Source organism: Felis catus, chromosome E1, assembly GCF_018350175.1.
Source record: "Felis catus isolate Fca126 chromosome E1, F.catus_Fca126_mat1.0, whole genome shotgun sequence".
Taxonomy (NCBI): domain Eukaryota; kingdom Metazoa; phylum Chordata; class Mammalia; order Carnivora; family Felidae; genus Felis; species Felis catus.
The window spans coordinates 42,029,459-42,048,709 of NC_058381.1; the positions used below are offsets into that span (position 1 = coordinate 42,029,459).

A 19,251-nucleotide genomic window follows, 5' to 3' on the forward strand; every position below is an offset into this window, starting at 1 on the left:
TCTAGGTTGCCTCTGCTACGGGGAACGAGAGATGAAAAAGGTTTTTTTTCTGTCGTGGAGAAAAGGCACCCCACTCTTGAGGTTTTTATTCGGAGAAAAAGAAAAAAAGCCAATGTTTATCATAAGGGAGATAAAAGCTAATGGTGGAGTCCAAGGCGTCTGAGGGCGGGGCCAGGTTTGGGGACTGCCCATTTGCAGGACCCCCCAAACCCTAAAAATGCCACCCAGTCATCTTCACGTGAGGCCACCTTGAGACTGTCACCCCCAGTCTCCTACTGTCTTGGGAACATAGATCTACCTCCCTCATTTGGGATGGGCCACTCTAGTCAAGAATATTCCAGTCAATTATCCCTCACAACAGCTGCAATTTTTAGCAATTAAATAAATAAAAAGATTATTCCCATCACAGGAAATTTCTGGTACAGGGAAGATGTTTAATAAATATCTACTGCATAGGGCACCTGGGTGGCTCAGTCAGTTGAGTGTCCAACTCTTTTTTTATGTTTATTTATTTTTGAGAGAGACAGTAAGAGCGCAAGCAGGGGGGAGGGGGGGCAGAGAGACAGGGAGACGCAGAATCCGAAGCAGGCTCCAAGCTCTGAGCTGTCAGCACAGAGCCCCACGCAGGGCTCAAACCCACGAACCGTGAGATCGTGACCTGAGCCGAAGTCAGACGCTTAACTGACTGAGCCACCAGGTGCCCTGGAGTGTCCAACTCTTGATTTCAGCTCAGGTCATGATCTCGAGGCGATTTGGGCTCTTTGCTGACAGTGCGGAACCTGCTTGGGATTCTTTCTCTCCCTCTCTCTCTCTGCCCCTCCACCCTGCTCGTTCTCTCTCTCTCTCTCTCTCTCTCAAAATAAATAAATAAACATTTAAAAATACCGAAATAAATACCTACTGCATAAATACAATCATCATGGAAATGAGAACTAGTTCAGGAGGGCTAATTTTTAGATGATGCTTATTTTGAAAAGTTAGAAAAAGCAAACAGAAGAGCAGGGAAGAAAATCAGCTGTGGTAAGAAGGACAAAAAGACCATTTCTATGTAATGTAAGACATTTATTTGGGTTACAGTTAGTGTTTTAACACTGATTTGTGATACAACAGACGTTAAGCTTACTTTCCTTTAAAACCGATTTAATGCCTTCCCCTTTTCTGCCCAGAAAATTCACGCTTTCACAATCAAATCACCCTAACAGCTGGCAGGAGGTAAGTTAAGCTTCCGACGGATCTGCTCTCTCAACCGGAGAGGGTTTCTATTTCCAATCAGGATAAAACCTTGACTTGGAAAGACCAACACTGTTTGTTGGCTCTTCGGTGATTCCTGACACCGGTTTTACGACAGAAAATTTCCTGCGAGGAAAGTTCGTATCTTCATATTATAAGATCAGTGCTTATTTTAATTAAAACATTAGCATCTTAACATTAACTTGTGACACAAAAGGCACCAACTTTCCTTTTCAAACCATCCATCACCATGGGTGGAACACAGTGCCACCTGCTGGTCATGTTATTACATACCCTATAATTTCCAGGTGGTGGTAAATTCCAGGTGGGGGTTCTCAGAGAACCCGACAGTGTCAGGGCCAAAGGGACCTTAGAGGTCTTCTAGATGGGCCCCCTGGTTTGACAGATGGGTGATTTCTGCTCTCCAGATAACTCAGAGTGGCAGGGAAACAGACCAGCCTGTGGAAAGTGTACTGCTTTAGATTTGAGAAGAAAGCCATTTGGTGCTCTAATTCGACCTATGTGAGGGTCTGCTAGTCAAAGAAGGGATCAGGTCAGGGGAGGGGGTAAGGGCACCCTGAGTTCCTATTCCACCATTTCCCAGGGGTAGAGAGCTGTCCAGAAACAGCTTCCACTCACAGCTGGGCATATGCTGGCTCTTACACAAATAAGAGTTTTATTTCACTCAAAAATTAGGAGCTAAATCTCATGAAGTAAATACAGGGTTTCTGGGACTAAAGACTACCAAGAAATCCCAAATTATCAGCATAAAAGTAGCCCCAGAGTAAAGGCAGTAATTTTCTCAATTGCCTTTTCTCCCTCATGCCCCCACAAAAAGGCCTTCGAGAGGTCTGGTTAACTAGCCTAAGTAGCTGTGGCCGTCCTGTGGGGTGACCACTGCCTAAGTGTGGGAGGGGGAACCCTGGCCCCCCAGCCCCAGAGCCTCTTCTGGAAGCAGAGCCGAAAGCTCCAACTTAGGGGTGCTACATGTTTCCTGGAGGAAGAGCCACACATTCTAACCGAATCGGGGACCCACGTTTTACTTCCGTTTCCTGGAGCAGGGATGGGTTTGTACCAACTCCCTCCCGCCCGCGTGCAGACCCCCTGGGCAGCACAGCTGGAACCACCGTACTCCATCCAGAGCACCGACTGGCTCTTGTGCACACAGGCTGGGTCAAGGGCATGTTCAGGGCACCTGGGCACTCCCAGGGAGCTCCTGTCTTGGGGGAGGAGGGTAGCAGGAGACAAAGAATTCGGCTTCAGGGAGCAGCAAACTTCCAAGTCTTGCCTTGGCTCTGCCTTAAGAGGCCGGGACAGCCTGGGGGCCGTGCCCTCCCCCAGTGTGAACCCCAGCTCCTTTTTCTTAAAAAAGGTAACCATACATGAAGAAGCTCTACCAACTTGACCGGGTTACTGAAAGGATCAAGTTAGATTACGTGGGACAGTGCTCTGGAAACCGTGAGGTGAGGTACACAGGTTAGAGAGGATGGCCGTTTCACTTAGGTGGGTCTACGTGGGCAGTCCGGTATCTGGAAAAGACGACAGACCCTAGTTTGTCCAGGGTGACTGTGGTCACAGAGAAAAGGGACCATGCAGCAACAGAGGTCACGACACCCATGAGGCCCTGCGGCACCCTGCTTCTCCTTGTCTGGCCGGACGTTCCGGACGTTCCGGTCAACTCTTGAAAAAGGCGCATTCCGGTCAACTCTTGAAAAAGGCGCATTCCCGCCTCGACAGGTCAATGCTGCCAGAATTCAAATGTAAAACGGAATTTTTAACTACTCAACAAAAGTCCTGGATTTTTCCCTTCAGGCCTTCTGGGAGCTTGATACGCCCACCAGAACAACACCCTGCACACGTCTGGTGCTCAAAAAAAAAAAAAAAAAAAAAAGTTTAATTCCACCAACTTTTATAGACCTCTACGTGCTAGGACCTGGGGGTGTGGCTGAGGGACACCTCTCTGCTGGCAGGGAACCTGGAGAGACAGGAACGCCTCACTTTCCACGGTGACGGTCATGGAAAGTCCTAACAAGACCGTGTTCGAAACAAAACTCCTATATTCTGACAAGCGTGTGCACGCGTGTGCTAGTGCGTTCTGACATCATCCTTACAAAGTCCTAAAAAAGGCTGTTCCTGTTTGTGGTTTGCTCTACCAGCAGTGAAGGCTCCATTTGGACGCGCCGCCGTGTTTCATTTCTGCCTGGCTGAGTCATTTTTGCTCCCGGGGCCCCAGGCTCGCTCCTGGCATCACAGAGCCGTTAAGAACTACCTACAAGCAGGCACGGTGAGGAGCCACTCGTCCATCCTCTGCCTGTGTTTCTGAGACACACACCCCCCGACACACCCACACACCCACACTGTAATTGGCCAACTTCCTCCCGTCCCTTGGAATAGCAACCGAGACAAGAAAGCAGTTAGCACGAGAGGGTGGCGCTGGCCAACACGGTCATTCAGGGCAAACCCTTTGTAATTCTTCAAATGGTGGGGTTTTTAAATAGGCTGGAACTTCAACACTCTGTTTTCTAAAAAAATAAAAATAAAAAAAATAAAAATAAAAATAAAAATAAAAATAAAAACAAAATAAAACCATGCCCAAGGCATCGCGCTTCTAACAGACCAAGCGACCTGAGAGCAGTCCAAGGGGAACATTCCAAAGCAGGGGATTCTGAACGCAAGCCTTCCAACGATTCGCATCTTAAAAACTATTGACTTAGGGGAGTCCTCCAGGGGGAATCTGTTTGCCCCTCCGAGGGCCTCTTCGTTTAGGTATCTTTGATCCTAAGGAAATAATTACAATGCAGTCTCTTCATGGGAATTTCCACCCGCTAACAACTGATGGCTTCTCCAGGCCAGTTCAGACCTCACGATGGGCCTCTGCCTCTGAGCAAGGTGCGGACAGCTAGGAGGAGCAGGGGGAGACAGGCATGGTGGAGGGAGAGGAGCCTGCGTTTGCATAGTTCCCTTACAGGGCTCGAGGTGCGGGGGTCCCCGCTCAGGAGAGGCCCCAGGGATGGATGGTAGGGAGCAGGGGGGAGGGAGGCAGGGGGCAACGGAGGTCAGGAGGGACCCCTGTGGGCATCTCGAGCCTTACACTTGCACAGACCTCCTGCCTTCGGTCATCCGGGAGAAGGACACATGCCACACGCCTTCCCCCTCTGCGCCCCCACCTCAGGGAGGGGACATCATAAACTGCAGGCACAGGACACACACCAGGGAGCGAGAACGCCCTCCTTAGCAAGCTTCTTTATATGCTCCCCAGGGGGAAAGTGGCCCAGGGCTGTGTTGGGACAGACTTGTGGGCGAGTGCCTGGTGATGCTAGGAGCAGGGTGCACTGTGTTGCCTAAACATGGTGGCTTGGGACACCTCAACCGGGGGCTCCCCTGTCTGCCTCTAGAGAAGAGGCGGCGGGAGTGCCCTAGAGTTTCAATTTCCCCTCCTTGACCAGTCTGTCATTGAGCTGGCAGAGCTGAGCCAGGAAACCATCGTTGGGGCCAATCTCACGGTTCTGCCTCACGATGCTCAGCGCGGACTTGACATCCATCTTCTGGCGCAACATGAGGTACGCGATGACTAGGGTTGGGGAGCGGCTGTAACCTTCCCGGCAGTGGACAAGCACCCGGCCTGTAAGAAACAGGACACGTGAGCTGGAGCTGGGGCCATCCAATCACAGAAGACCCTAGTCAAAACTCTCCTGGGGGCGCCTGGGTGGCTCAGTGGGTTAAAGGGTCTGACTCTGGATTTCGGCTCAGGTTATGATCTCAAGATTCTTTTTTTTTTTTTTTTTTTTTTATGTCTATTTAATTTTGAGAGAGAGAGAGAGAGAGAGAGAGAGAGAGACAGAATGTGAGTGGAGGAGGGGCAGAGAGGGAGACAGAATCCGAATCGGGACGTGGGGCCCGAACTCATGAAGCATGAGAGCATGACCTGAGCCAAAGTCAGACGCTTAACCGACTGAGCCACCCAGGCACCCCTGATCTCATGATTCTCGAGAATGAGCCCCGCATCAGGCCCTGTGCGGACAGCACGGAGCCTGCTTGGGATTCTCGCCCTCCCCCTCTCTCTGCCCCCTCCCCTGCTTGTGCTCTCTCTGAAAATAAATAAATAAACATTTTAAAAAATGAAAAACAAAACCCCAAAAAAAAACCCTTCCGGGGAAATGCAAACGAAAAGTAGAGTAAGAAGCCATTGTGTACCCACCAGAATGACTCAGTGAAAAAGACGGAAAACACAAGGCGTCAGTCAGGCTGTAGAGCAGCAGGACTTCTATCTGTGGCTGCGGAGGGGGCTGTGCGTTAGCACAGCACGCCAGCAAACTGTAGGGCAGTATGTACTCAGCCTGGACACACGCGGCCCCTACGGCCGGGCGGGAACGTGCGCACACGTCCACCAAAAGACACCAGAACATTCACAAGGCAGCGCCCATCACCATAATCCCCGCTGGTAACTCCCAAAGGCCCACCAACGGTAGAAGAGATAAAGTACCAAGAACGAACACCAGAAACAACACAGATGAAACACACACAGGGCATCTGGGACCCCATAGAGCAGGAGAGCGGGCAAACTGCTGTGCTATCAGAAATCTGGATGGTAGTGATGGGGCGACTGGGAGGGAACACGTGGCAGGCTTTCTAGGGTGCTGGCGGTGTCCTGTTTTCGGATCCGGGGGCTGATACGTGGGTGTGCGCAGCGCACTGATCCACACGCCTGTGATACCGGCGCTTCTCCACATGAAACTGCTATTTCAATCAAGAGCAGAACATGGAAACAACCCAAATGCCCGTCAACAGGTGAATGGACAAACCAGTACATCCACATGTTGGAAGACTACTCAGCATTAACAAGGAGCGAATTGTTGATACTTGCAGCAAGAGGGATGGAATACCCAACAATTACGCTGAGTGAAAAAGGCCAGGCCAAAAGAGCGTACATGTAATTCCATTTATACAGAAGTCTACGAAACGTATACTCAAGTCTGGTGACAAAAAGCAGACCAGTGGTTGGAAGGTGGAGAGGGGCAGAGCGGAGAGGTCACGAGGGGCATATGAGGAAACTCCAGGCAGCGGGGGAGGGGATGGATGTGCTCACGATCTTGTTTGTGGTGATGGTTTCACAAGTGCATCCGTATGTCAAAACTTCAAATTGTAGGTTTTAAATATGTGTGATTTAGCGAATGTCAATTATCCCTCGACAGAATGGTTTAAAAGATAAAAGAAACATGCATGTCAACTACAAACACAAAGACAAAAATATCAAAACACACCCAGGGCACTTGGGTGGCTCAGGGGGTTGAGCACCTAACTCTTGATTTTTGGCTCTGGTCACGATGTCACGGTTTGGTTTGTGAGTTCGAGCCCCACATCCATCCGGCTCTGCACTGACAGTACAGAGCCTGCTTGGGATTCTCTCTCTCTCTCCCTCTCTCTCTCTCTGCCCCTCCCCAGCTCGTGCATGCGTGTACACGCGCTCTCCCTCTCTCAACATAAATAAACCTAAAAATAATAATAATAATAAACCACACCAACAAAAAACACCCTCTCATGGCCCTTCAAATGGCCCACGAGGCCCTACTAAAGCTGGTCCCCCACGTCTAACGCCATCTCCCCCTATCCCGTTATTAACGTGATTAACGCTATTAACGCTATGACCTATCTAACCCCACGACGCCGCAATTTCCTCATCTGGGTTAAGAGCACCCATTGCATGATGTTGTTAGGGGACTGAAGGAAATGACATATAAAGCCCTTAGGCTAGAGGGGCGTCTGGGTGGCTCGGCCGGTTCGGTGTCCGACTGGCTCAGGTCATGATCTCGCGACTCGTGGGTTCGAGTCCCACACCGGGCTCTGTGCTGACAGCTCAGAGCCTGGAGCCTGCTTCAGATCCTGGCTCTCCCTCTCTCCCGCTCACACTCTGTCTCTGTTTCTCAAAAATGAATAAACATTAAAAAAAAAATTATTTTAAGCCCTTAGGCTAGAGCCTGGCACCTGTAAACACTCAATAAATAGCTATCATCTGGCATCAGGAGTCCTCTAGTGGCACCTAGTATCTTCCACTATGGCAGCCCAGCTCTATGTCACTGTTGGCCTTGCACAGATCTACCCCTCCTCTGCCAGACTGTGAGTTCCTTGAGGGCAAGGCCTGTGGGGTATTGGTTTCTGGATGCCCAACCATCCCTAGGATACATTGGTGTTCAATGAGTATTTGCTGACTAGCCAAGTAAATGATTACCCACCAATACATGTAGACTGCCATTACTTTGAAGGAAAGCGGCTGGTCCAGAGTCAAACCCAGTCTCTTCTGTTCCCATCACCCCACCCCCAAAACATGACTCTATTTCCCCAGTGCCTCCCAAACAGGAAGGGGGAGGCCTCCACTTTCCTGCCCATTCACTCTCCGGCCAGTGTACCCAAAGTCCGCAGAGCGGGGAACTCCCATCCATGCCCCGACCCTGGCAAGGGGACCATCTGCACAGAGGCTTCCTCACCACCTGGAACAGACTCAGAAGTCCAAGACGCACAGAACCAATGGGGAAGGGGAGGGCTCGACTCCCATCCTTCCAGGCCCCACCCAGACGCCATCCTCCTCCGTAAAGCCTCCTTTGATCTTCCTGGCTGGAAACGACGGCTTCCTCCTCTGAGCACTCCTGGCTGTTCCCACTTCTCCAAAGTGATGGACACCTGGTTCCCCTGAGCCCTGCACACTGTTGGGAGGCCAGTGCATTTCTGTTGACTCACTCGGCCAATCAACCCCAGAAGCATTTACACTTGGCATTAGAGTCCTGGGAATTCGTTTTTGTCACTTGGTAATTATTTACAGCGTTGTCTGCTATGTACCCGATACTACATCAGGGGCTGGGGAGACAGACAGGGGGACCCAGTGACCCAGCCTGAGGGCAGGTTTCATGGAAGAGAGAACACCGTGCCCAGCGCTAAAACGCAAGGTGGAGTTTGCCAGAGGACAGGGTAGGGAGAGGCAGGGAGAAATTTCCAGACTCAGCCCACGTGGGCTCCTGCTAAGGCAGGAGGTCACAAGAAGTCAAGCTATGTTCCTAGTTGTATGGAAAGAGGAAACAAAGTCAGAAAGCTCTAAGCTGCCCGAGTGGATGACCAATCCATATACAAGATGAGCAAAACGCACCCCCTTACCTGTGCCCCTTGTTGCCATCTACACAAGAACTCAGTACAGCCGAAGCCGGGGTTGGGGGACACAGGAGACCACGAAGGGCCTGACAGTGAAGTCTGCAGATTCCCTGCGTGATAACACTTCCCTCCTGAGCCCCAGATATGCCCTAATCAGCATCTGGTACAAACTGGTCATTGGAAATCGTTCCGGGGCGGAGGCCAGGCACAAGAAGCATTATGTAGTAGAGACGGCCTAGAATCAGGGGGACGAGGCTGACCGTGCCTTAATGGCGGGGGGGGGGGGGGGGCACTTCTCCTGAGAAGGTTGTGGGGGGGGGAGGAAGAGGCTGGGGGAAGCAGCTTGAAGGTAAAGGCAGCTGCTGAGAGAAGTAAGCTAAAAGCAGAAAGGGCAAGAGGCCCAGCCTGCTCAGCTGACGTCTGCCTTCTGCCTTCTAGGATTTCCCCCAGGGACACCTTCCCTGACTGCCAGTTCCTCACCAGTTCTGCTTCAGTCTAAGGTTTGGGAGCATTTAGAAAGTAGCTGGAAGACATGGCCCACGGGCCACAGCTTGCCGAGCACCAGCCTAAGCCGGTCACGGCTGCCCCCATTCCTCTGGCCGGGCATCCACGTAAGCCAAGTCCAGCCAGCGAGATGTGAGGGGAACCCTACCGAGGAGTTTCTGAGGACCATTCTACGAGAAAGAAAGAACAGAAAAGCAAAGAAAGGGAAGGGAAGGGAAGGGAAGGGAAGGGAAGGGAAGGGAAGGGAAGGGAAGGGAAGGAGGGAGGGAGGGAGGGAGGGAGGGAGGGAGGGAGGAAGGAAGGAAGGAAAGAAAAGAAAAGAAAGAAAGAAAGAAAGAAAGAAAAAAAGAAAGAAAGAAAGAAAGAAAGAAAGAAAGAAAGAAAGAAAGAAAGAAAGAAAGAGAAAGAAAGAAAAAGGAAGGAAGGAAGGAAGGAAGGAAGGAAGGAAGGAAGGAAGGAAGGAAGGAAGGAAGGAAGGAAACACATGAGAAACAGACGGCGGCCTCGTCTTTCACTGCACTTTGTCCTGCTGGGATGTGGTGACTGGGTCTGCCACTGCCGCGGTGGGACCACTAGGGGACTGTCCAGCACGGAGGGCGGCAAGAAAGAGAGAGGAGAAACACCTTGTCCTGATGCCATCACTGAGCTGCTGAATCAACCGGCCCCAGAGCTCCTTCACCTCAGGACTTCTTACCACGGAAGATAAACTGTTATTACTGAAGCTATTTGAATTGGGGGCATGTGGGGAGTGGCTGGAAATGAACTCTCAGCCGAAGTCAACTCAAACACAAGGACCCCAGGGCTGCCACCCGGTGAAAGGTTTGTACATCTTGTGTAATGTAGCGCCACTCGATAGGTTCCAAGAGGAAGCCCACTGCGGGCCTCTTTTCCAGAAAAAAATCCAGTCAAAGTTGCCTTGCACGGTTTCCTGGGAGGCAGGTGCCTTACCGTTCTTTTGAGCCAAGGCCTGGTCAATGAAGTCTGCAGCCCTTTCAAAGTAGGCGCTGAGGTTGAACTCCTGCGTGTCATTGGCTTTGATGCCCAGGTAGGTGATGCCGGAGTCCTTGTAGAAGTTGGCGTTGGTGTTGACGTGCATGAAGGACCTGCCCTCAGCAGCATTCAGAACATGGGTGATGCCTAGTTTCTGCAGCTTGGGGATGTCTTGAGCCACCGATCTGGACAGAAGAGAGCAGCAGGGAATGATTAACTGACCCAGTGGCAGCCCCGGGGGGAGGAAGACAGAGAAGATTCTAAGTCTCTTGGCAAAGCAAGGAACCCTCCACGCTCGGCCCCTGCCAGCTTCTCCCCATCTTATGACCCACCTCCCTCACGCCAGCCGTATCTAATTACCGGCAGCTTCCCCAAATAGACTGGGTGGTTTCATACCCGTGTTGTTCCCGCTCTGGAATGCCGTCCTCTAGCTTCTCCATGGACACACACCCTCTCATTTTTCACCACCCTCTGCAGTATGTCCCGGTCACCCCTCCATTCCATCTGGCATCGTGTTCCCTATGCTGAGGCGGTGGTAGAGCCCAGTGGCTAAAAATGGGCTCCAGAGCCGGACTGCCTGGGCTGAGTCCAACTCTGAGACTCACCGGCCAGGTTAACCTTGAGCAAGTCCCTTGACCTTTTTGTGACTCCAGCTTCCCCGTCTGTAAAATGGGGATGGTAACGGCAGCTACCCCGGGGGGTTGTCATTGAGTGTTAAATGTGCTATTGTGTAGACAGAGCCTGACACTGAGGACAGTGCTATTCTTTTTTTTTTTTTTTTTAATTTTTTTTTTCAACGTTTATTTATTTTTGGGACAGAGAGAGACAGAGCATGAACGGGGGAGGGGCAGAGAGAGAGGGAGACACAGAATCGGAAACAGGCTCCAGGCTCTGAGCCGTCAGCCCAGAGCCCGACGCGGGGCTCGAACTCACGGACCGCGAGATCGTGACCTGGCTGAAGTCAGACGCTCAACCGACTGCGCCACCCAGGCGCCCCGGACAGTGCTATTCTAATGCCTGATGGTGCTTATTTGTTTTGACGGGCAGGCTGTGAGCTCCTGGAGGGAATGACCACGTCTGCTTCGGGTCTGCATGCCTATCACCTGCTATAGCACCTGGCACATAGTAGGTGCCAAATAACTATGCAGTGAATCAGTGAAAAAGAAGGAAATCGGCACCACCTAGGCAGCCCCCCTCCTTGGATTATAAAGCACGGCAGCCCCGCCAGTCCCCCAGAGGGACCCTTTCCGCCACAGACCACCAACCACGGTTCTGAAGCTCTCTCGGGTGAGGAAGCACTTGGGGACCAAGTGGCGCCAACAGAACTCTGGGGGTTACAAAACATTTGATCTGAATAGTCAAAGGGCTCCTTTATTTCATCTCACAACAACATCCCAATTCAGACAGCAGTGTATACTTTACAGAAGTGCCTTCTCCTACAGGATCCTGTTTGCCTATCACAGCAGCCTGTAAGGAAGCAAGGACTCGGCTTAGACTCGGGCCCAACAGGACAGCGGAAGGATGTGCTTGTGCTCACATGGGCTGCTTGGAGGCAGAGCCGGGAGGAGACCTGACGCCAGCTCTGTTCTGTCTTCCCCTCACTCTGCCTGTCATGTCCACATCAACTGCAAATCCTGAGTTCTACAAAACAAGGCTCATACAGGATCCTCTCTGCCCTGTGAACCCTGATTTGGTTAAGGGGCTCCCAACATGCGGGAGCTCACACACACACACACACACACACACACACCCGTGGCCAAGTCGAAGCCAGATTCACTAACTGGGCAGGGGATGTGTTTTCTACAGTGGCCGTCAGCACTTGCCAGTCTGGCTACCACCAGACATCCACAACCTAGGTTTTCACTTGGTAAGTGGTGGCAGCCGAATGTGCCAAACTGCCCAAGACAGCGGGTCCCAAGGGTGCCAAGGCCACTTGCTGCTTGCGTTGACTGGACAGGGGGCTGGCTTTCCTCAGAACTCTGCAATTACTGAGCCCTCTGGCTGAGGCTCTGGGACTGTTTTAGCTTGTCCCTGCTCACCATACTGCACACGGTTGTATTGTAAGGCAGTGGTTGATGAAAACAAACAACTCTGAAGGTGAACTCCCATTCACCTCCCTTCTCTATTACTTGACATTCGACAAATTTACCATTATCATTAATATCCCTATGAATGCGCATTATACAGTGCCTGACACACAGTAAGTGCTCAATATGGTGAATGAATAAATGCAATGGAGGAGACGGTCCCCCATGAAGGTGGGACCTGCCTTATGGACCCCTTTTAGCCCCGCGATGAGCCCCGTTTTGTGGCACTCCTTAGGGTAAGCAGCAGTCCTGTAGTACAGGACAGGGGGTACAGACATGAACAAGACTTTGACCCTGTCCTCACAATCCCTCAACCACTCTGGGCCACCACTTCCCCCTGGGTAAAAGGAGAGAAGAGAGTTAGTTCTGGGTTTCCAACACGCAGACCCTGGCCCACAGAGCTCAGGGCGTTGGTTAATCAAACCCTCTGTGCAAGGCAGGAAAAGGAACGAGGAAACCCCGGCCCCGCTCTCCGGATCCCACATTCCTTGATCAGGCCGGCCCAGCCGGGAAACTTGCACGCCCGATTTGTGACGTCAGCCCGTTGCCATGGCAGCGAAGGCAGACATTCCGCGGTGACCTCACTGCAGAGCCAGGCAGCTGTCACATGACGCGCGGGCTGGAGACCGGCCGGGTGACTGAGGGCCACCTGTTAAGTGATCACGGTAGCCCGACCCCACCCAAAGCCGAGCCCCTAGCGGGTAACGGCTGCGGGCCGGACGCCGGGCTGGCCGAGCGCCCCGGGCTCCGTGCCCCCCGCGAGGGGGAGGACCTCGTGGGGCCGGGGCGGGGTCTAGCCCCTCCGCCCCCACGCACGGGGGCGGGCGGCGACTCCAGCCCCCTCTGTGTTCCCGGACGGCGACCACGCCCCGCACCCCCCCTCCCCACGCCCGCGACGCCCCCACCCCGGCTTTCGGGTGGGCGGGGCGCCCCAGCGGCGACTCACGCGTTGCCCACGTAGATCCTCGGGGTGACCTCGTTGCAGGGCTGGCTCGGCAGGCTGTAGCAGCCGCTGCCGTCCGAGAGCAGGTCGTTGAGATCCTGCACCGAGAGCTCGAACGGGCCCGACATGGCGGCGGCCGGGCCCAGCACGCCGGGGCAGCAGCCTGCGAGGGGAGAGCCGCCGGGTCAGCTGGGCGGGGGCTCGCGAGCCGGGACCCGCCCCGTCCCGCCCCGGAGGCGGGCCCGCCGGGCGCGGGAAAAGGCGGAGCGCGGGCGGCCGACGCGCCCCGCTCCCCGCGAGAAGGCGAGCCGCTGGGGTCGCGCGGACGCTCCGAGGCCCCTAGGCACGTGCCCCGGCGGAAATGGCGCCGCCCGTGTTGGGGGGGGAGGGGTCCTTTTCGGCCCACCCGCGGCCTTTTCTGTACCATTATCCACTGGGAAGTGCAGTGGCTTCATCGGACTAAACTCGGGACGCAATAAATGTTCTTATTGACCAGGCTCCGCTTGACACCACAGGTGTCGCTTAGTTTTGCAGGATTACCGGGACACCAGGGTTGGGCTTGTGACCTCTGACTGCCTGCTGCGGGACCAGCAGCCCAGACCTCGCCCCGGGGAGCTGGTCCGAAAGGCAGAATCTGAGCCCCAGCCCAGACTTGCCGGATAAGAATGTGCCTTTTACAGCACACACTCCCTTCCCCCCCCCCCCCCCCCCCCCCGCGATTCCTACAAAGGTTAGAGTTTTGAGCAGCACAACTCTGAGGCACGTTTCTTCCAACAGTTATGGAGACCCAGCATCGTGCCCAAAAGCTTGGGTTCTGCGCAGCCAGACTTGGCATTCTGACGCTGGTCTCTCTGAACCTGTTTGCTCTTTAAAAAAAAAAAAAAAAAAAAAAGCTTCTATTGATGTGGGAAACAAAGACAAAAGAAAAAGTTAAATTTCCCTGCTACTCACAGCCCATTGATCAGTCCTTGAAACCGGCAGAGTGACCTTCCTCTGGGAGCTCAGCTGTCTCCACGTTGATACTTTGCTAAGGGCAAAAGGGAATCTTAGCTTAACGTTACCCACCCCCCCCCCCTCCTCCTGCCAGGATCTTGTGAGTCTACTTTAAACATATAGAAATTCCTTTGGAAACTTCCTTTACCTGTACCCCCCAAGGTGTATGTTAGCAATCATCCTCCAAACATGTGGCCCCAGGATATTATATCTGAAAGGGCTCCTTTTTACGAACAGTAATAAATGACTTTTTCGTAACAATAGCTAGCCTCCTCAGGGTCCTGGAAATCTTGTTTCCAAAATTCCTTACAGGCTTTCTCTGTCCCTAACCCCCTCCCGACTTGAAAGTATATATTCAACTTTCCACAACCCCAGTGCTCTTTCTCCCCACTGGTCCTGCCCTCATGCTTTAAGAAAACCACCGATGGGGCGCCTGGGTGGCTCAGGTTGAGCATCCAACTTTGGCTCAGGTCATGATCTCGAGGTTTGTGGGTTCAAGCCTCGTGTCGGGCTCTGTGCTGACAGCTCAGAGCCTGGATCCTGTTTTGGATTCTGTGTCTCCTCCTCTCTCTGCCCCTCCCTCATGTGTGCTCTGTCTCTGTCTCTCAAAAATAAATCAATGTAAAAAAAGAAAACCACTGTTTTGCCCCAAAGATGTCTCAAGAATTCTTTCTTGATCGTTTGCTCCAAACCCCAACGTTTCCACATCATTTGTGCCTCGTTCCTAGGGTTGTTTGAAAGATTAAATGTGACGCTCAAGGAAAGCGCCCAACGCTGTGCAATGAGCACTCAGTAGGTGTTCTTCTACTTTAGCCAATGTAATGAGCACCCACTAGGTGCTACTACACCTGTGCTACTGTGGAGGTGAATCAGGCTCCTTTGCAGCCGGTCCAAGAGCAGCTGCCAGCCCAGGGTTGGCTGCTCCTCATTTGCTGAGATCCCACTAAGAGCGGACGACGGTCTCTGTTCTCCCCCACTGCCGACGGCAGATTACCCACACCCACCCTTACCCCTCCCAAAACCAGATGTCCTGGGAGTTCAGGAAACCTCATCCTGAGTCCAGCCCTGCCACTAACTCGGTTCTTGAGCAGCAAATCAGGCTGTGACTCTGGACTTCAGTTTCCTCATCTGCAAAAGGAAGAAATTGGATGAGATTATCCTTCAGGCCATCTTTCACCTTCCCCCCAAAGCTGGTGGTCTCACGGCTCCAGGGGATCCATCACGGTGGAGACTAGTTAGCTTAGAGCCCAAGGTGTATAACCAAGGCTGGACTCCTCCACCCCAGCCTCCACCCGGAGCCTTCCCACCCCTCCCAGCGCACCATGCCTTTTCCCATAGTGCTGGTGACATCTGCCTGCGAGGCAGGTGGGAGAGCGAGCTTCTGAGTCTCACCCCTCATCTTGACTTGGACCTAGATTAGCTTTCAAGCAGAAGCCCAGGGGTGGCCAGGCATGCTCCGCCACTCCTCTTCCTTCCCCAAGACCCGTCCCTGATGTCATAACTGGGTAACTATGACAACATGTCACGGGGACCGCTAAGGACCTCACAGAGGAGACTGAGTGCCTCATTTCTGAAGTGAGACTAGGAAGAGAAGATGAACAATTGCCTGGATTATCTCGCCTACCCTGTAATCGTCTCTAATCACAGGCAGAGCACGACCTTCAGGAAGAAACTGGACTTTGGCCACTACATATTTCACAAGAATAGGATACAAATAGGTATGTGGGCCATTGGGGCAGGACACTGTGATTAGGGGTTCTGGAAGGGTCCACCTTAGAGAGATTGATGGTAAACCAGACAAGGACAGGGCTTTGCAGTGATGTGGCCTTATCTGCTGGGTTGGGTCAAGAGAACAGCGTCAGTGACAAAATTTATCTTCCACCCGGAGTCCAGTGGACGGAAATGCTCATTTAAACTCGTTAAAGCCAAAGAAAACTAGAGAGACTCCCAACAGGCTAGTCCTATTGTGGAGGTTGAGAGAGACGTTTTTTTTTTTTTTAATTTTTTTAATGTTTATTTATTTTTGAGACCGAGAGAGAGCATGAGCAGGGGAGGAGCAGAGAGAGAGGGAGACACAGAATCCGAAGCGGGCTCCAGACTCTGAGCTGTCAGCACACAGCCTGATGTGGGGCTTGAACTCCCGAACCGTGAGATCAGGACCTGAGCTGAAGTCAGACACTTAACCAACTGAGCCACCCAGGCACCCCGGGAGAGGCTCTTTCACTGGGTGCAAAGAACATTGATCTCTACGTTTTACTTGTTCCCGCCCTCACGTTCTTTCACGTCTGCTAAAAAACTCATCAAAGATGTCAGCTTGGGACAGTGAAACTTCCCGAACTAGAGTAACGTCGGAATTCAAAATCGTAATGTGTATTAGTCGGACGGTCATTTAGAATGAGTGGGTTTTCCGAGGTAGCTGAGGGGACTCCTGTGTCGTAACGTGGCTCTCTTTTATCCTTCTCTAGTGAAGCCTACTGTCGATACCAAACCTCCGGTGGCACACACGCATCACATTTTAAAACTGAGCAAACTACAGGTATTTGTTCTTGCCATTTGCAGATGTACTTGACTGATCTTTATCTATGTCCTGAAGGGGTCCAGCTTCCCAGAGCCTCATAAATACCCACCTAACCCAGAGATTTGTCACTCCTCCCCTCCCCTTGCACACCAGCCATTTCCTGTGCTCTGCTCCCCGTCTCCATGGTGGCCCCCAATTTGCCCCTCCCCCACCATCCCAGAGGACGGTGATCCTGAGCCATTGGGTGTTGGACGATGTCACCATGCTGGGGTGTGGTTTCTTACCAGGGTGAACAAAAGCGAATCGACAAAATCGAATATGAAAACAAGCAACTGTGTCAGAAAATCGCAAACGCCCATCGCGGCCCTGCCAGGGTGGATTGCTGGAACGAGTATTTTTCCAAGAGGTAGTGTTCTTTCACCCCTTTTCATTTTTGGAAAGTCAGAATTGACTTGCCCCTCATTGAATTTTAGTGTGAGTTTCCCTTGAGCAGGAGGACTCGAAGGAAGGTATCTTGACGGGTAAGCCGGAGAGACCAGATTAAGGAGAATAAAAACTACTCAAAAGGGGGACCTTCCTCTAGCGTTAAAGACTCCTAACTTTTATTGCATCTAAGAGACTTTTTGGAGTCCTATTCAGAGTTTGTCACGGGAAAATACCGCATAGTTTTGTCAAATGGTGACCAGAGGTGGGACTCTGAAGCACAGCGTTCTTAACGATCGGTTCCTCAAATATTTCCTGAGCAACTGCTATGTGCTAAGTGCTACGAATAGAGATGAAATATATATATATACGTATATATATATATATATATATATATATATATACGTATATATATATAAATGATGAAATATATATAGATGAAATATATATATATATATTTCCTTGTATATCTGAAATAGTTGAAAGCTGAAAAGAAGCAAAGCAGAACTTGTCCCTGGCCCTTTGTGATGTATCCATAGGCAAGCCCCTTCCCCCATGACATAAACCAGACATTCTCAGTCCTGGTTTCATATAACCATTCCTGGGGTGCTGCTACCAAATGCCAATGTCCAAGCTGCACCCCAGACCAAAAAAGTAGAATCTTCTAGCGGACATCAGGGTTGAAAAACCACTGATGCAAACCTACCAATGCTGTGCACGTTCGCCAGAGTGTAGTCGATTTCAACAGGTATATGGGGCCTCAGGGATCAGCAGGACAGTGTGTTCCCTGCGCTTAGGCAGCCTGGGTTTATGACATCACGACTTCATCCGAGAGGGGTATTTTATTCTTCAACCATCTCAGGATTTTGTGTTTTTCAGCTTGAACAGAGAAACAAGAAACCGGGAGCTAGTGAGAATCACCGTGGAAAACCAGGGCATTCTGAAGAGGCTTGGCGATCGAAAACCGCACTATGACCGCAGATCATCCGAGATAGATTGGCAGGCACGTGGATACTCCGCCCTATTCCCTCGCACACACAGAGTTCGTCTGTGTTCAGAGTGGAGTCGGTCTCAGAAGGGACCCCTGAGTGGCTGAGGGAGCGATCATGAGAAATGCAACAATCCATAAAAGGGAAGCTACCCAGAGCAAACAAAGCTAACGACAGGAGCAAGCCACCCTCCTTGGTAGCAAAGCTGCTATGCGTCAGTTTCAGAAAAAAATACCTCGGTAGCGTCTTCCTTCAGGCTTTAATTCATTGAGGAAAGCCAAACGTACAATCAGAGAGGAGGAAGGGTATACCATTCAGTGTGCGGTTGATTTCCTTCATTTAGGAATGACCCTTCAGGAAGGAAAAAAAGAAAAAAGGCATCTGCGGTGTTTTTAAAAAACCCCCACTCCCTGGCTTTGGTCTGTAAGACTTTTCTAAGCCAGCCTTAGGAGTTAGACTTTCAAGTTAAAAAAAAATTTTTTTTTAACGTTTATTTATTATTGAGAGACAGACAGAGAGAGAGCAGGAGCATGGGAGGGGCAGAGAGAGGAGGAGACACAGAATCGGAAGCAGGCCCCAGGCTCCGAGCTGTCAGCACCGAGCCCGACGCGGGGCTCGAAATCACAAATCCTGAGATCATGACCTGAGCCGAAGTCGGATGCTTAACCCACTGAGCCACCCAGGTGCCCCTAGACCTTCTACTTTAGCACCAGCCCCCTGGCACTGACATAATTCTCTCTGATTTTTTTCTTTCAAGAATTCAAGGCGCTATATCAGAAATACAACAAAATATCTTCTCTCCCGAGATGGATAGGTATGTCTTCCCATGGCTGCTTCTTACTGTGAAATAACAGTGATCACAGTTGCTATCAAAGCCCTAAGAACTGTGTACATGAAGAACAAGGGGCCCAGTTAAAGGGATGGATTTTGCTCTTCTGTTAATATAAGGGAACTTAGGGCTGTGTCTTCTCTCCCTATGAGTAGGAAATGACTGGCTTTTGTCATCAGGTTTTGAGTCTTCATGTGAGTCTTAAGGGGAAGTGATTTGTTCCAATAAAACATAAACAGGAGGTCTCGTGGCTTTACTGTTGTGCCAAAAGTTGAATTATATGTCTCTGTCACTGTTCAAAAGTACCGTTGTGTTGGCATTTTGTATTATTTAACTTTATTAGTAATGGCCAAGTTTGGGATTTTTTTTTTTTTTATCCCTGGGGAGAAGGATAAATGGACACGCAGGCTTTCCAAGGAATAGGTCTGTGTAATTAATGTGTCTCTATTTCTCTCCCTCTCTTTTCCCCTGAATACAAGGTTACTCACAGTGGAAAAGATACAAGAGAAAGCCCTAGGATTTCTTAGCTGCTTAGACTCTCAAAACACTCCTAAGTGGCTGAATGCTCAATCCTAGGATGCTACAATAAAGCTTGGAACATAAAATGA

At 51.3% G+C, this 19,251-nt stretch overlaps 2 protein-coding genes across 2 annotated transcripts; one reads left to right on the plus strand and one right to left on the minus strand.

Annotated features, from left to right (window-relative positions):
• Nucleotides 1-1,041: 1,041 nt before the first annotated feature.
• Nucleotides 1,042-15,347, minus strand: DUSP3 (dual specificity phosphatase 3). Its single transcript, XM_023243574.2, has 6 exons — nt 15,206-15,347; nt 14,961-15,012; nt 13,843-13,918; nt 12,895-13,054; nt 9,820-10,046; nt 1,042-4,852 (listed from the first exon to the last, which is right to left on the minus strand). The coding sequence occupies exons 3-6, from the start codon at nt 13,847-13,849 to the stop codon at nt 4,647-4,649; spliced, it is 600 nt and encodes a 199-aa protein (XP_023099342.2). The 5' UTR covers nt 13,850-13,918; nt 14,961-15,012; nt 15,206-15,347; the 3' UTR covers nt 1,042-4,646.
• Nucleotides 15,348-15,460: 113 nt separating this feature from the next.
• CFAP97D1 (CFAP97 domain containing 1) lies at nt 15,461-19,251 on the plus strand. Its single transcript, XM_006940410.5, has 6 exons — nt 15,461-15,602; nt 16,350-16,420; nt 16,690-16,808; nt 17,705-17,828; nt 18,572-18,628; nt 19,123-19,251. The coding sequence occupies exons 1-5, from the start codon at nt 15,479-15,481 to the stop codon at nt 18,626-18,628; spliced, it is 495 nt and encodes a 164-aa protein (XP_006940472.1). The 5' UTR covers nt 15,461-15,478; the 3' UTR covers nt 19,123-19,251.

What these genes read in the sequence shown, in the direction of transcription:
- DUSP3 (XM_023243574.2), bottom strand. An exon ending in AGGATCTACGTGGGCAACGC is followed by an intron (nt 10,047 to 12,894) that starts GTGAGTCGCCGC and finishes TCTTCTGTCCAG; the next exon opens with ATCGGTGGCTCAAGACATCC. An exon ending in GGCCTTGGCTCAAAAGAACG is followed by an intron (nt 4,853 to 9,819) that starts GTAAGGCACCTG and finishes TGTTTCTTACAG; the next exon opens with GCCGGGTGCTTGTCCACTGC.
- CFAP97D1 (XM_006940410.5), top strand. Translation starts at nt 15,479, where the DNA reads ATGAACAATTGCCTGGATTATCTCGCCTACCCTGTAATCGTCTCTAAT. An exon ending in AACGAGTATTTTTCCAAGAG is followed by an intron (nt 16,809 to 17,704) that starts GTAGTGTTCTTT and finishes TGTGTTTTTCAG; the next exon opens with CTTGAACAGAGAAACAAGAA. An exon ending in CATCCGAGATAGATTGGCAG is followed by an intron (nt 17,829 to 18,571) that starts GCACGTGGATAC and finishes TTTTCTTTCAAG; the next exon opens with AATTCAAGGCGCTATATCAG.